A 14,555-nucleotide genomic window follows, 5' to 3' on the forward strand; every position below is an offset into this window, starting at 1 on the left:
ATTTTTATGCTTTATGCGGGTGGGCTACATGGCTTGGGGGTGCGACTTGGGACTTGAACCTTGGGCTAGCCGGTTGGATGTTAGTGAAACAAAAAGTCATAACTTTTCATTTACATCCTTTAGTTATCTATAAATAGACTAGTGGAGAGTGAAGAATGTATCAAACTTTCTAGTTTACAATGTAAGAGATTCGTTGTATTAAAATATTATGTCACTGTACAAGCCTGAAAAGTCTTATTTATACATTTGATATTCACCGACTTTAACTAAAGAATAAAATAAACATACACGTATAAAGAATCTAATACTCCCCCTCAAGATGAACTATATATATTTAATAGTCCCATCTTGCCAATGAGATGGTTAAACTGGTACAACCCGAGAGATTTTGTCAAGATATCAGTAATTTGACAACCTGTCTTGACATGAAATAGCTTGATAACACTAGCTTGTATCTTCTTCCTCACAAGATGACAATCTATCTCAATATGTTTTGTTCTCTCATGGCACACCGGATTGGAAGCTATGTGGATAGCAGCTTGTGAATCACAGTACATTAAAGCTGGTTGTGAGTGTGAAATTCCAAAATTGGCTAACAAGTTTTTCAACCAAAGTATTTCACAAACCCCAGCTGCCATTGCCGTGTATTCTGACTCAGCCGAAGACCTAGAAATTGTTTGTTGCTTCTTTGACTTCCAACCAACCAAATTATCCGCCAAAAACATTGTGTAACCACTGACAGATTTCTTGGTATCTGGGCATGCTGCCCAATCTGAATCTGGGTATACTTTGAGCTAGAAATCGGTGGAAGCAGATGAGAAAAATAATCTTAAGCCAATTGTGGCTTTGACATATTGAACCACCCTATTTGCAGCTGCCATCTTAAGCCGAGGCCTATGCATGAATTGGCTTAATCTTTGCACTGAGAAGCCAATATCTAGCCTTGTAATGGTTAGGTAAATCAGTCTACCAATTAATCTTCTAAATTGAGAATGATCTTCTAACTCATCCCCACTTTCAACATTCAAAATCAAATTTTGTTCCATGGGTGAAGGTGCTGGTTTACAACCAGCCAAGCCATAATCTTCAATAATTTCCAGAGAATACTTTCTCTGACATAGGTGAATTCCCTTAGCAGACCTGGCTGCTTCAAGGCCTAAGAAGTACTTCAAAGGACCTAGGTCTTTCATCTTAAAATGGCTGTTCATATATGACTTCAAGGCTTCTACAGTAATAGCATCATTACTCGAGACTAAAATATCATCTACATACACAAGAAGAAAGCTAACTGAAGTACCCTCTTGTTTGCTGAAAAATGAATAGTCTGATCTTGATTGAGTAAACCCATTGAGCAACAAAGTCGAGGAGAATTTCACAAACCATTATCTTGATGCTTGTTTCAAGCCATACAAGGATTTCTTAAGTTTGCATACAAGTTTTGACTCCCCTTATTGCCAAAACCAGAGGGCAATGACATGTAAACCTCTTCTTGAAGCTCACCATTCAAGAAGGCATTGTTTACATCTAGTTAGAAAATTAGCCACTGTTTGGCAACAATGATTGATAGGAAAATTCTCACAGTAGTGAGTTTGGCTACTGGACTAAAAGTCTCATAGTAGTCATGTCCTTCTAATTGAGTGTATCCCTTGGCTACTAACCTAACCTTACATCTTTCCACACTCCCATCAGATTCCAGCTTTAATTTGTACACTCATTTACATCCAACTGGGCGTTTACCAAGAGGTAAAGGGACTAAATCCCAAGTGTCATTCTGTTATAAAGCTGAGATTTCAGCTTGCATAGCTTCTCTCCATTCAGGATACTTGACAGCTTGAGAATATGATTTAGGCTCAATAAGGGTAGGGGTAGTGAGAACAAAAGATTTATGAGATGGAGACAGTTTATCATATGTCAAATACCTGCTGATTGGGTGAGAAATATGTGAGTAAGACAGACCAACAACCTATTGATCAGTGGGAGAAGGGGAATGCAAAGCAGCAACTGTTGATAGTGATATGAATGAAGATATGAAGGAGGATTTCGAGTCCTAGATGACCTTCTAAGAGAAGCAGCAGAGGGAGCTAATATAGGATTGGAATTAATATTACTGATCTCAGTTTGTTGAGGAGCAGTAATATTAAAATCAGAATTAGGAGCATGATTGGGTAGAGGACCAAGAGAAGGATTTTGAGTATTATGTGAAAACGGAAAATCTGTAGCATAGGATGGTGTTGAAGAAGAAGATTCAAAAGGAAATACTTTTTCATGGAATGCTACATCTCTAGAGATAGAGATGTAGCAAGTCTAAGTTTATAAGTTTAACAGTTTGTAACCCTTAACACCAAAATGATAACCTAGAAAAACAGACTTTACAGTTTTAGGAAAGAATTTAGAACAAGCATGAGAGAGTGCTGAACCAAAACATAAACATCCAAACACCCTAAGATGAGTATAAGATGGTATTTTGTGATACAAAAGCTCATAAGGAGTCTTATTCAAAAGAATAGGACTCGGAATTCTGTTAATCAAATAAACAGAAGTAAGGATGCTATCTCCCAAATAACAAAGAGGTAGTTTAGCATGAAAAAGAATGGATCTTGCCACATTAAGGATATGCTGGTGTTTACGCTCAACAACAGAATTTTATTGTGGAGTTACAACACAACTCAATTGGTGGAAGACTCCCTTGGAAGCAAAAAAATATTTTAAAGCAAATTCAGGACCATTATCGAACCTAAGTGCTTTGATTTTGAGATTGAATTGTGTTTCAACATGAAGAAAGAAATTTTGTAGTAAAGATGAAACTTCAAACTTAGATTTCATTAGATATACCCATGTAGCCTGAGAATAATCATCGACTATGGTGAGAAAATATCTAAAACAATCATAAGTAGAAGTTGCCATTGGTCCCAAAATATTACAATGTATCAAATCAAATGATCCACTACATTTATGATTACCAATAGGAAAAGATAATCGCTTCTGTTTTGCAATTGGACAAGTGGTACAAGTATCAAATTTGGAATGCAAAACAGGAATAAACTGTTGTAAAGAATGCAGTCTAGAAGAAGATGGATGACCTAATCTAAAGTGCCACAAGGCTACATTAGATTGAATTGAAAAACAGGATGTAGGAGTAGAAGATTTACTAGAAATAGTAAATGGCTGAGGAAAAGTCAATATGTAGAGGCCATCTTGCATTTCACCCATCCCAATCATCTTCGAGGTTACTAGGTCCTGCAAGAAACAATGATGAGGTTTAAGGATCAAACAACATTGTGATGTTTGAGTAATTTTGCTGACTGACAGGAGATTGAAAGTAAAACTAGGTACACATAAAACATTGGTGAGAATAAGAGAGGAGCTTAAAGCAACATCACCAATATGTGTAACCTGAGCAAATGTACCATTAGGTAATTTGACTGAATGAGAGACAATATCAAGCTTGCTGGTATAGAAACATGGAGAATAAACCATATGTTTTGATGCACCACTGTCAATTATCCAAAAATTCGAGTGAAATGAATTAACAGAGGCACAAACAGAGTTAGATTTACCTAAAAAATTAGGAATTAGAGCCATGTTCACCGAAGGAGGTTGAGAGGAAGCAGCTAGTTTGAGTAAGGCTAGTAATTATTGACACTGATCCGTAGTAAGTGGCAAGAAAGATGAATCAGTGTTCTGAATAGAATTGACAGAGGCATTGACACCTTTAGGCCTATCTTGAAATTTATAGTTAGGAGGATATCCATGGATTTTGTAGCACTTGTCAACTGTATGGCCAGAAATGCCACAGTGACTATAGGTGACATTGCTACGGGTAGAAGATTTGAAATTCCTAACTACAATGTCTAGCTTGGCAGCTAAAGCAACAGACTCAACAGATACAGAAGGAGCATGCCTCTGACTAATTAGCCTTTGGCGTTCTTTTAGTATAACAAGACTAAAAGCTTTATTAATAGATGGTAGAGGTTCCATCATTAAGATCTGGCCACTCACGTCATCAAATGCATCAGTAAGCCCCTTGAGAAATGTCATCACATAACTATGGTGATGATATGAAGCAAAGGTCTTGGATGAATTACATGTACATCATTGACAGATGCATACTGGTAATTGTTGGTAAACAATTCATCCCAAAGTACCTTCAATTCAGTGAAGTAAGTACTTACATTGCTTTGATCCTATTGTAGGGCAGAGATGGTAGTCTGCAACTTAAAAACACGAGGTCCGGTCCCCTGAGAAAATCTCTCCTTCAATTCGAGCCATATCGCACGAGAAGAGTCAACATAAATGACACTTTGAGCGATTTTATGGGACAAGGAATTGAGAAGCCAGGAGAGGACAATAATGTCGCATTTACTCCATGGAGAAAAAAGAGAGTTAGTTTTAGCAAGAGGATCAAGAGATTCATCAATAAAACCTAACTTGTTCTTGCCTTCAGAGAAAGAAGTGTATATCGGCTCCAGGAATGATAATTGCTTGTGTGGAGCTTCTCACTGACGAGGAGCACACTAGGATGATCTGCAATTGTTAGATAATAAGGACTGCGAGGATCGGCTTCGACATGGACAACGGAAGAGGAATAAGAGGATGAAACGTTCTCAGACATGATTCTAGGATTTGCAATTTAGGCAAAACAACGAAATCAAAAAATGATATCTGCGAACTCAAAATTAGATGTGAGAATGATGAGATCGCGAAGGAGATGAAATCACAAAATGGAAGACTCTGGAAAGCAAGGGTAATTGCGGAAGAAAAAAGTCTCTGATGCCATATCAAACTTTCCAGTTTACAATGTAAGAGATTCATTGTATTAAAATATTATGTCACTGTACAAGACTGAAAATTCTTATTTATACATTTGATATTCGTCGACTTTAACTAAAGAATAAAATAAACATACACATGTAAAGAATCTAATAGAATGAAAGAGAGACACGACGACGGCTGTTGGGAGCTGATTTAGGAAATTTTGTAATTTAAAAAAATAGTAATTGTTGGTTAAGAAATTTTGTAAGGAAAACCCTTTCAAATTAGAATTTCCTTTGGGTAACAATGATATGGTTATAAAGGAAAGTATAATATGTTAGTCCTAACTTTCCCTCCCTATATTTTTGTTTACGATTGCTTTGAGTGTTAGGGGCATAAGTCTGAAAATTTTGGGGCATTTTTTATTTCCCTTTTTAGAATAAAACTATTTTTACTAGTCTTTGGTTTTAGGCTTTTTTATGAAATTTTAAAATTACTATAATATTCTTATTAAAATGATATTCTTTTTCTTTTTATCTTCATTCATCAATGGGACTGCACACGCAATTCCTCACTCAGGACTGCAAATAAAATTTCTATTATCAAATATATGCCACATTCGGCGAGTTCCGATTGAAGAAAGTTGCATCCGACTTCTTCGAATCCAAATTGACACTACCAGCTAAGGGTGTAAATTCAAACCGGAAAATCGGTCCGGACCGGTTTTCCCGGTTTTGAACCGGTCCGGTCCGGGACCGGTTCTTAGAATGTAAAAACCGGCCGGTTCCGGTCCGGTTCCGGTTTTAAGATTTTTAGGATCGGACCGGTTGATAAAAAATATATATATAAAATAATATTTGTATTATTGTATATATAAGTTTTATACAAAATATTATATATATATTAATATATATAAGTTTTATATATTATGTATAATTATAAATTTTTATGTGAAATTTTTATATATAATATATATAATTATATATATTCATATATGAAATAATTTATTATTATAATTTTTAAATTATTACATAAAATGTTAATACCAAATCACTAAAAGTTTATAATTAATACTAATAGTCTAATATAGACTAATAACTATAGTTATACTTATAATTAATACTACAAGTTTTTACTAAAAGTTTATAACTAATACTAATATATAACTTATAACTATACCAATAGTCTAATATAAATACTATTATATAGTCTAATATATTAATAAAAGTATAAAACAGATTTTTTTAAACTAGTTTTATTATTATTATTATTATTATAAACAAACTTTTAGTGACAAATTGTGAAACTTACATTTTAAAAAAACCGGAAAACCAGACCGGACCGGACCGGAAACTGGTAAAACCGGAAGTACCGGTTTAGGAGGGTAACCGGTGCGTAATCGGTTTTGGAAAATACAAAACCGGTACATACCGGTTTTGTCATAGATTTTATCCAAAACCGGACTGGTTACACCCCTACTGCCAGCATACGCTGGCTCCCACTCCGCCAATCTTGACTTGGGCTTGGAGAAAATTTTTGTTGAGGTTTTTGATCATACCTTTGTCAATTTAACTTAGAATTTTTTTCTTTTTTTTTTGGCCATACCCAACCAAGGTCTCCTCCTCTGGTGTTGTCGTTTCTTTTCTTTTTCTATTTTTGTTGGGAGAGGGACGGGGGCTATGTGATCATCAGCATGTTCTCTTTGGCTCGCTACTATAATTATGGAAGGCTGCAGAGTTATAATCAATTTGCAAATATGAAAGTAGCTACAGATTCACGCATTGCTTGCTCATTCATCGGCCCAGTTGGAAGTTTGAATTGGCCAACTAAGATAATGACAATTTTCCCAGAAGTAAACAAGGGATTTGGTGAATTTAAGAAGTTGAAGGCAAGAACAGCATATAATGTGATTGTTAGCCTAGTTCCTAGAAATTTCATTTTTGCTGTCAATCTTGGGATCCATGGCTGGAGGAGGAAGAAGTTTAAATTCACGTTACTCTGTTGAAGCACAATACCTTGGATGTTTTATGATTTAAGAAGAGAGATTTACATCATTTGTGTCATCAGATTAGACAATTACATTTTAAAGTATCATATGCCTTTTCAATGTGTTTAATAGTTAGAACTCTCTCGATCTTTAGTCTTTTGGGTTTATTGGAGTAAAACCATTATCCCTAATCTACTCACCCCTTTTTGAGTGTAGAATCCATGGTAGAGAAGGAATAACTCTTGCAGCTCAGCTTCAATTTAAAAAAAAAAGGGAGATTCGACCCGACTTGAATGGTTTGAGTTCGCTCAATTTGGGTTGGCGTGATCCTAGAAAACAGTCATGTCGGGTCGGATCGGATCGGGTCAAAACCTAACTTGATGTGGTCGGGTTGTAGGCCTTGTTAAGGGCATAAGTCTGAAAATTTTGGGCATTTTTTATTTCGCTCGTTAGAATAAAGGTTCTTTTATGAGTCTTTGGTTTTGGGCTTTTTGTAACCTCTAAAATCTTTGTAAAATATTCATCTGTTAAAAATGTGGATTTATTATTTAAATTTTTTCTTTCAAGAAAATATATTGTAGATTATCTATCAGTTCTATTAGTATTGCGAACGATGGACTCATCTATCAATTGTGATAAGTTTGCAATTCACATCACCAAGACTTTATGACCCTGCCATGCTTGAATATTTGAAGTATCTCAGAATTTTGTAAATAGAAGTAAAATAGTTTGAGTAAAGATGTTTTATTGGGTTTTGAAAAATGAAAGAGAAAAAGTTGAATTAAAATATTATAAAATCAAAAATTGTTTGAATATAATTTTTGTTTTGGCATTCAAAAAAGTTGTATTGTTTTTTATTTTTTGTTTTGAAATTTTTAAAAATTATAATGATTAGGTAATGATAAAATAAAAAAATTAAAATTGAAAAGTATTTTATATTTTGATGAAGTTTGGAAAGAAAATTATGAGAAGTTGTAAGCATTTATCTTCTTGTCTCGTTATCCAAATGCACAAGACTTGAGTCTCTTGGATGGTTGAACAGAACAATTATCATCTAGGTGTCTCATACTGTAATGATTAGGTTCGGACTTGAAATATACAAGCAGAGTACTAACATGAGTTTTGGAAACGTATATTTATTAAAAGAAACTGTATACATCTACATCATGTTTCTTCTTCCCCTCTCCACCACCAAGTTATCTGTAAGCTTTATGTGTGCCATGGGTTGACTTGGTCCAAAGTATAGATCCATGATCTAGTAGTTTACTCGTGGGATGAGGCAGCTAATTCAACAACCACCATTAAGGATGGAAACGGTGTTAGACATGGAAGAATCAGAAGACTGGACAAATGATGAAGGAGGTGACCATAAGAAATCGAATGTTTCACTACTCGTGAATGTACCAAAAGAAGCACTGTCATTGGGAATATTCGGCAAATCAGCATCGCCATTCAAAAACTGCATCACTCTCATCATGCTAGGCCTAGCAACTGGATTTACATGTGAGCAGAGGAGTCCTAGTTTCAAAACCAATACCATTTCCTCCACCACATAATTACCTTCCAATCTAGGATCACTAGCACGGAGGATATCTCCTTTGCTCCAGCACTCGAAGACCCAATCAACCAAAACTAATTCTTCAGGCATCCCCATTCGCTCTATTGGCTTCCTTCCACAAGCGACCTCTAACATGAAAGCCCCAAAAGCATACACATCAGTGTAAGTGGTTGCCCTCCCTGTTCTAGTAAGCTCCGGAGCCAAATAACCGACAGTCCCAGCCACTAGCGTAGTTTGTGAATTTGTGTCATGGTCATATAATCTGGCAAGGCCAAAATCACCTAGCCTTCCATTCATTTCAGCATCTAGTAGGACATTGCCTGCTTTTATATCTCTGTGTATAACAGTCTGTTCCCAACCTTCGTGGAGGTAAAGAAGGCCAGATGCTACTCCTCTGAGGATTTGAAATCTTTGAAGCCAGTTAAGGTGTCTTCTTCCATTGCTGTATAAGAACCTGTCAAGGCTTCCATGGGGCATATAATCATAGATTAAGAGGAGTTCTCCCTTACGCCGGCAATAGCCCAAGAGTCGCACCAAGTTCCTATGTCTCAATCTTCCCATGCTAATGATCTCAGCCACAAATTCCTTCATCCCCTGTTGGGAATCATGGGAGACTCTCTTGACTGCAATTTGCTCATTAGAAGGAAGTGTTCCTCTATAAACCTTTCCAAAACCTCCTTCTCCAATAATCTCTTTTGCTTTGAAACCTTTGGTTGCCTTGTAGAGACTCTTATAGCTGAACCTGTGAGTACCATACTCACTTTCCCAATCTTCACGTACTTCCTCATATTTCTTCCTCCAAAAATAGTAAGCAGCTCCAATTATCGTTATCAGCAGAACCACTACTACTATGAGAAGAGCCCGGATCACTACTATTCGTTTCTCTTTTTGTTTCCTGCGTGGGGGAAGTGTAGGGAGTCTCGAAATGTCGAGGCTTTGTGCTTGCCCACTTTTATTAAAGCTCCATCCAAGAATGTAGTGGTCACTTGCAACTGATCCTGTGGAAGCAGAGAAACCAACATACATAGATTCCAACACGATCTCAGACAGATTGATCGGCGTTGACAAGAGAGGCCAGTCTGGTTTTGGGGTTCTAATTGGGGCCAGTGTTACATTCAACAACTTTTCTGCTTCGTCATAGTCTATCCAAAGTTGCATTGGATTCCCACTTAGAAGCTCCAAGCTTATATTCATCCTTTCTTCATTGGAATAATATGCTGCAGGAGCTGATTCAAGTGATCTTAGGTCATTCACATCAATTCCCACATGGTTATCAATATCTTCAAATTCAGGACTCTTAACAGGATCGAGCTCGATGGCCAATACGTGGTTGGAAGGAAGGCCGTTATTTGAGAAATTTAAGAGTCCCAAGTATTGAGATGCTATACCATTAAAGCTCCTCGAGGGACTAATGGCGAAGGCTATGCCATGTCCACCGAGTTCTGGTTCTTGAGGAACCATGGCAAACACAAAGTTTGTAGAAAATGAAATAGACGAAATCGTGCTGAAATTTATAGGAAGTTGGTAAAAAGCATGACCAACCTTCTGGTGTGAAATGTTGGTTAGCTGCAACAGACCATTACGGAGAACTTTTGCAATTCCATCAAGATACAGATTGGCTTGACTGAAGCCATTGTAGATGAATTGGTTTTCATCTTGAGCAAAGTTCAACGGAATACTAGAAATATAGAGAATCATCAGAAGATGAAGTGATCTAAGAACTGTAGCCATTGGAAAAAGTGGGAAGATGGTGCCTTTCTGTGATACAGGGATTTCAATTGTTCAAATGTCTCAAAACTCCTGAGAAATTAAATGAGTTTTTATTCTCTGCCAATGTGCCATGGTAAAGTCAGCATATGTGTTCCAATTTCCCACTTGTAACCAATCAATTATTTTGAGTTGAAGAGTAGTTTTGACAACTTCTCAATTTGATACTCCAAATGTCATTTCAATCATCCTGGTATTTTCCTCAATACCATGAAGGAAGGAATGATTCTTGGGTCAAAAATGGGGAGCGTATTAGTTTTGACAACCTCTGGATATGCCAACAAAAATATCGGAGTTTATAGTCCATTCGTCTTTAAATCAGCGTTTTCGAACTGGGGTCCAGTCGTTTTTTAAGGGAAGATATGTATGTTTTGCCTTGATGCAAAAAGCAGCCGGCTTTTGCATAAGGTGGTCAAGAAAGTTAAAATCGGGAGTGATATACTTTTTGTGAAATTGTTTGATTCAGATGTTTACGAGGTTGTGAGAATAAATGGAGAAGAAGTTCAATAAAAATATTATAAAATTAAAATATTATTATAATATAATATTTTAATATAATTTTATTTTAAAATTTAAAAAAATTGATTTATTTTTTGTATTTTATTTAAAAATTTAAAAAAATTATAATAATTAAGTAATGATTGGATAAAAAAAATTGAAAAGTTGATAACTAAAAATTAAAAAATATTTATATTTTAATAATATTTAAATGTTGAGATGAAATGGATCGAAATTATCCATAAAACCAAACGGGATCGTAGTAAATTTTCTGTCATGAAAGTGATGTTTTTGGATGTTTATTTCAACGCAAAAAAGATCCAACTTGCTTCTGCCTTCTTTCATTCTGAGGGTGACATTGAAAAAAATCTATTCCAGCCTTGGTCATATCATTTTGGTCATATCATTCTTCACCTAATTGACATAATAATTGTTTAAAAAAAAAATTGACATAATAATCAATGTGTATGACCTTTGCTGAATCCCAAGAACCTCCAAGCAAGTGGTAATACCATGTGTAGTTTTAGCATGCCTGAAGGTCAATGGCAGAGAAAAAAAAGCACTGACTTTTTCTCATGATAGAACATTCATATGGAGCTTCTATTTTTTTTTTTTTTCCCCTATGGCAGGCCAAGCATATAAATTTAAATTTAAAATTAAAAAAACAAAAAGAAAAAAAAAAAAAAAGAGGAGCAATTGAGCCAAGAATTTGTATGGAAACAATCAAACAAATACTGCTCATGATCTAAGGGCTTGTTTGAAAGATGAGATATATCTAATCTCATTTTATTTTTAAATATCACTCAAGTAAAAATATTTTTTAATTTTTAATTTGTAATTTTTTTATTTAATTATTATTTAATCATTACCATTTTTTCAAGTTTTAAAATAAAAATTATATTAAAAAATTATAGAGAATCATCAGAAGATAAAGTGATCTAAGAACTGTAGCCATTAGAAAAAGTGGGAAGATGGTGCCTTTCTGTGACATAGGGATTTCACTTGTTCAAATGTCTCAAACTCCTGAGAAATTAAATGAGTTTTTATTCTCTGCCAATGTGCCATGGTATAGTCAGCGTCTGTGTTGCCATTGGTAACCATCAATTATTTTGATTTGAAGAGTAGTTTTGACAACTTCTCAATTTGATACCCCAAATGTCATTTTCATCATGCTAATATTTTTCTCAATTCTATGAAGGAATGATTCTTAGGTCAAAAATGGGGAGCATATTAGGTCCAGTGTTTTTTTTTTTTTTTCTTTTTTTACATCCATTGCTAACTAGGTAATGCTATTCATTATCCTATTAAATGACGTTATTTTATCATCTCCTGATGTGACATCAATTGTTTAAAACAATATTTATTATTTTCGCTTATCTGTTAATCCTTTGCTATTACATCGAGAAATAGTAATTAAAAAGATGATAAATTGTATTTTTCTACCTTTTACTATGTATAAGTATAGCATCATCTAGCTGTTAGGAATTTCAGGAAACTGAAAGATAGACCATTGGAGTAAGTTTCTGCAATTTCATTAGGGTTGTGCAAATACTCCGCCAGTTCCAACTCCCTCTAACCTCTACTTCGATTCCGATTCCAACTCCGACGGAGTCGGAGTATTTAGAATTTGGAGTTGGAGTCGGAGTCGGAGTCGAAGTTGGAATTTCAAGAAACCAAATGATAGCATGGGCCAAGTTCTTGGCTCAACATGTTGGTTAGCTGCAATATACCATTGGGGTAAGTTTCTGCAATTCCATTGGTATAAGATGTCAAGAAATCCTACAACAGAAGGATGCATGCATATGTACTCTTTGCATCTATCTACACGCATGCTCAAGACTTATTCCGGGTTTCCGCGTGCCAAACCATTTGCCTTGACTTTCACTCCTTGGGTCTAGAATATTGGAATTTGGTGGGCAAGTGTAAAACAAAAAACCCCCACTAGATGATGGATGTACGCTTGATTAAGCTGTTGAGATAGAGACGATTTGTTTTCAAACGGACTTTTCTTCTTTGTGAAGAGTCCTCTATCTGGATATGCCGCCAAAAATATCCGAGTCGGAGTTGCCCTTTTTCATGGGGAAAGGACCATTGAATAATCTTAATTGATAATTAGAATGATCTATATATTATGATAAAAATTGATATTTTTGGGACCTATTGAATAATCTAAATTCCAAAAAATCGTATTAATTTTGTGAGTTTAACATGTTTATGAGTATTTAATTTATTAATTGATATTAATTAATAGAAAATATATTTATAAATAATATTTCATCATTACAAATACTATATAATAATTGGTGGGATTCACTATTTTATTAAATCTTAAAAAATAATTAAAATCATTTCATCTCACTTATATATCTAAGCATAATTTTTAAAAATCAATTCATCTTATCCATACTCAATTTAAATATTTTATTATTATTTAAAAATTATCTCATCTCACTCTCAGTCAAGATAATGGCAACTTACCAATGGATCAAACTGCACTTCAATGAATTTCTGCAGCAATCACTTCACAGAATCACAAGCTTGGAAAGTGACGAAAGTTTATAGTCCAGTCAACTGTAAATCAGAGTTTTCGAACTGGGTCTAGTCCTTGTTCTGAATTTTTCTCCATACATTCATTACAGAAAGGGTAAGATGATGTTTTGTCATTGATGCAAAAAAGTCCAGCGGCTTGCGGTCAAGTACATCTAGTGAATTTTCCTTCACCCGATTCATGAATGAAAGTAATGTTTTTGGATGTTTATTTTAATGGAAAAAAATCTAACTTGCTCGTGCTATGGGTGAAAACAAAAAAAAAGAGAAAAATCGGTTGAGCCGGACCGGACCGAACCATCATTTTTAAGCAATCTAATGCGGTATCGATTTTTAAGAACTAAAATCAGTCTTAAACCAAAACGGTACCGGTTTTTAAAATATTTTCAGTTTAAACCGAATCGGACTGATATATATATTTATAATTTTTTATATTATATTATATATATTATATGCTAAATTACTAATTAATATAACATGATATTCTAATTTTATTATTCAAGTCTAATATAACATGTGATATAACATAAAATTAATATTATATTTTTTAATATAACATGATATAGCATAGCAATCCTCTCAATTTCTTGGGTCTCAGTCAGGTTCGATTTCCCCTCATTTGACTTGATTCGTAGCTGCCAAATCTCGTACCTCCTCGACGAACTTCACCAGTGCCCATTCGTTTTCCGCATGTTGCTCTTCCAGCTGGATCTCTTGTTCCCCGAGCTCTTCCTCTGACGAGGTGATAGATTGTTTGACTCGGTACTTCTGCCGGGTGCGTTTCGTGATTCCCCATCCTCTTTTGTGATCTGGTGTTTCCCATTTTGCCTACAAGTATTGTGGTTGTGACCCTGCTGATTACACATTGTGCAATAAGCAGGCAAGGTCTCATAGACCACCTCTTGTAATGGGCTCGAGAGTCTTCCTAGATGACCAATCCAAAAGGATTTGAGCGGCGGTTTGGAGTCATCCATTTCCACACAGATTCGAGCTCCGTCAGTGCGAGTGGCGCATTTCGTAGAGTTATCGTGTCTTATAAATTTGCCGATCCCTGCCGTGAGGATTTTTAGCATCGATTTGTGGTAGAAGTGCGGTGGTAGTCCTGGTAAAAATACCCAAACAGGGACCAAAGGAGGTTCGGACTCATTGAAATCAGGGGTCCATTGAAAAGCACGGTAGGGAACTCCCTCCATCTCACAAGATTCCCTCGAAAATGCCTTGTTAAAATCTTCTTCGTTTGTCATTCTCACATAGACATTTCGAAATTTCCTCATCGAAGAGACCAGACACGTACCAGAGAGGCCCCATTTGCTCTGGTGAAAGCTCTTATCCTGTCTAAAGAAGGCCTCTTGCGCAGGAACTTGATGACCATGGAAAACCTAAATGATGATGCAGCTTTGTCTATTTCTTCCTGGGAGAAGAGGAAACAAAACTCTCCATCAATGA

General features: G+C 35.5%; 1 protein-coding gene across 1 annotated transcript; it reads right to left on the reverse strand.

Moving 5' to 3' along the window:
- Window positions 1-7,854: 7,854 nt before the first annotated feature.
- Window positions 7,855-10,193, reverse strand: LOC121239133 (probable L-type lectin-domain containing receptor kinase I.6). The gene has a single exon (XM_041136277.1). It carries the CDS (start codon window positions 10,026-10,028, stop codon window positions 8,028-8,030), a length of 2,001 nt encoding a protein of 666 aa, XP_040992211.1. The 5' UTR covers window positions 10,029-10,193; the 3' UTR covers window positions 7,855-8,027.
- Between the last annotated feature and the right edge of the window lie 4,362 nt (window positions 10,194-14,555).

This window comes from Juglans microcarpa x Juglans regia, chromosome 7D, assembly GCF_004785595.1.
Source record: "Juglans microcarpa x Juglans regia isolate MS1-56 chromosome 7D, Jm3101_v1.0, whole genome shotgun sequence".
Classification (NCBI taxonomy): domain Eukaryota; kingdom Viridiplantae; phylum Streptophyta; class Magnoliopsida; order Fagales; family Juglandaceae; genus Juglans; species Juglans microcarpa x Juglans regia.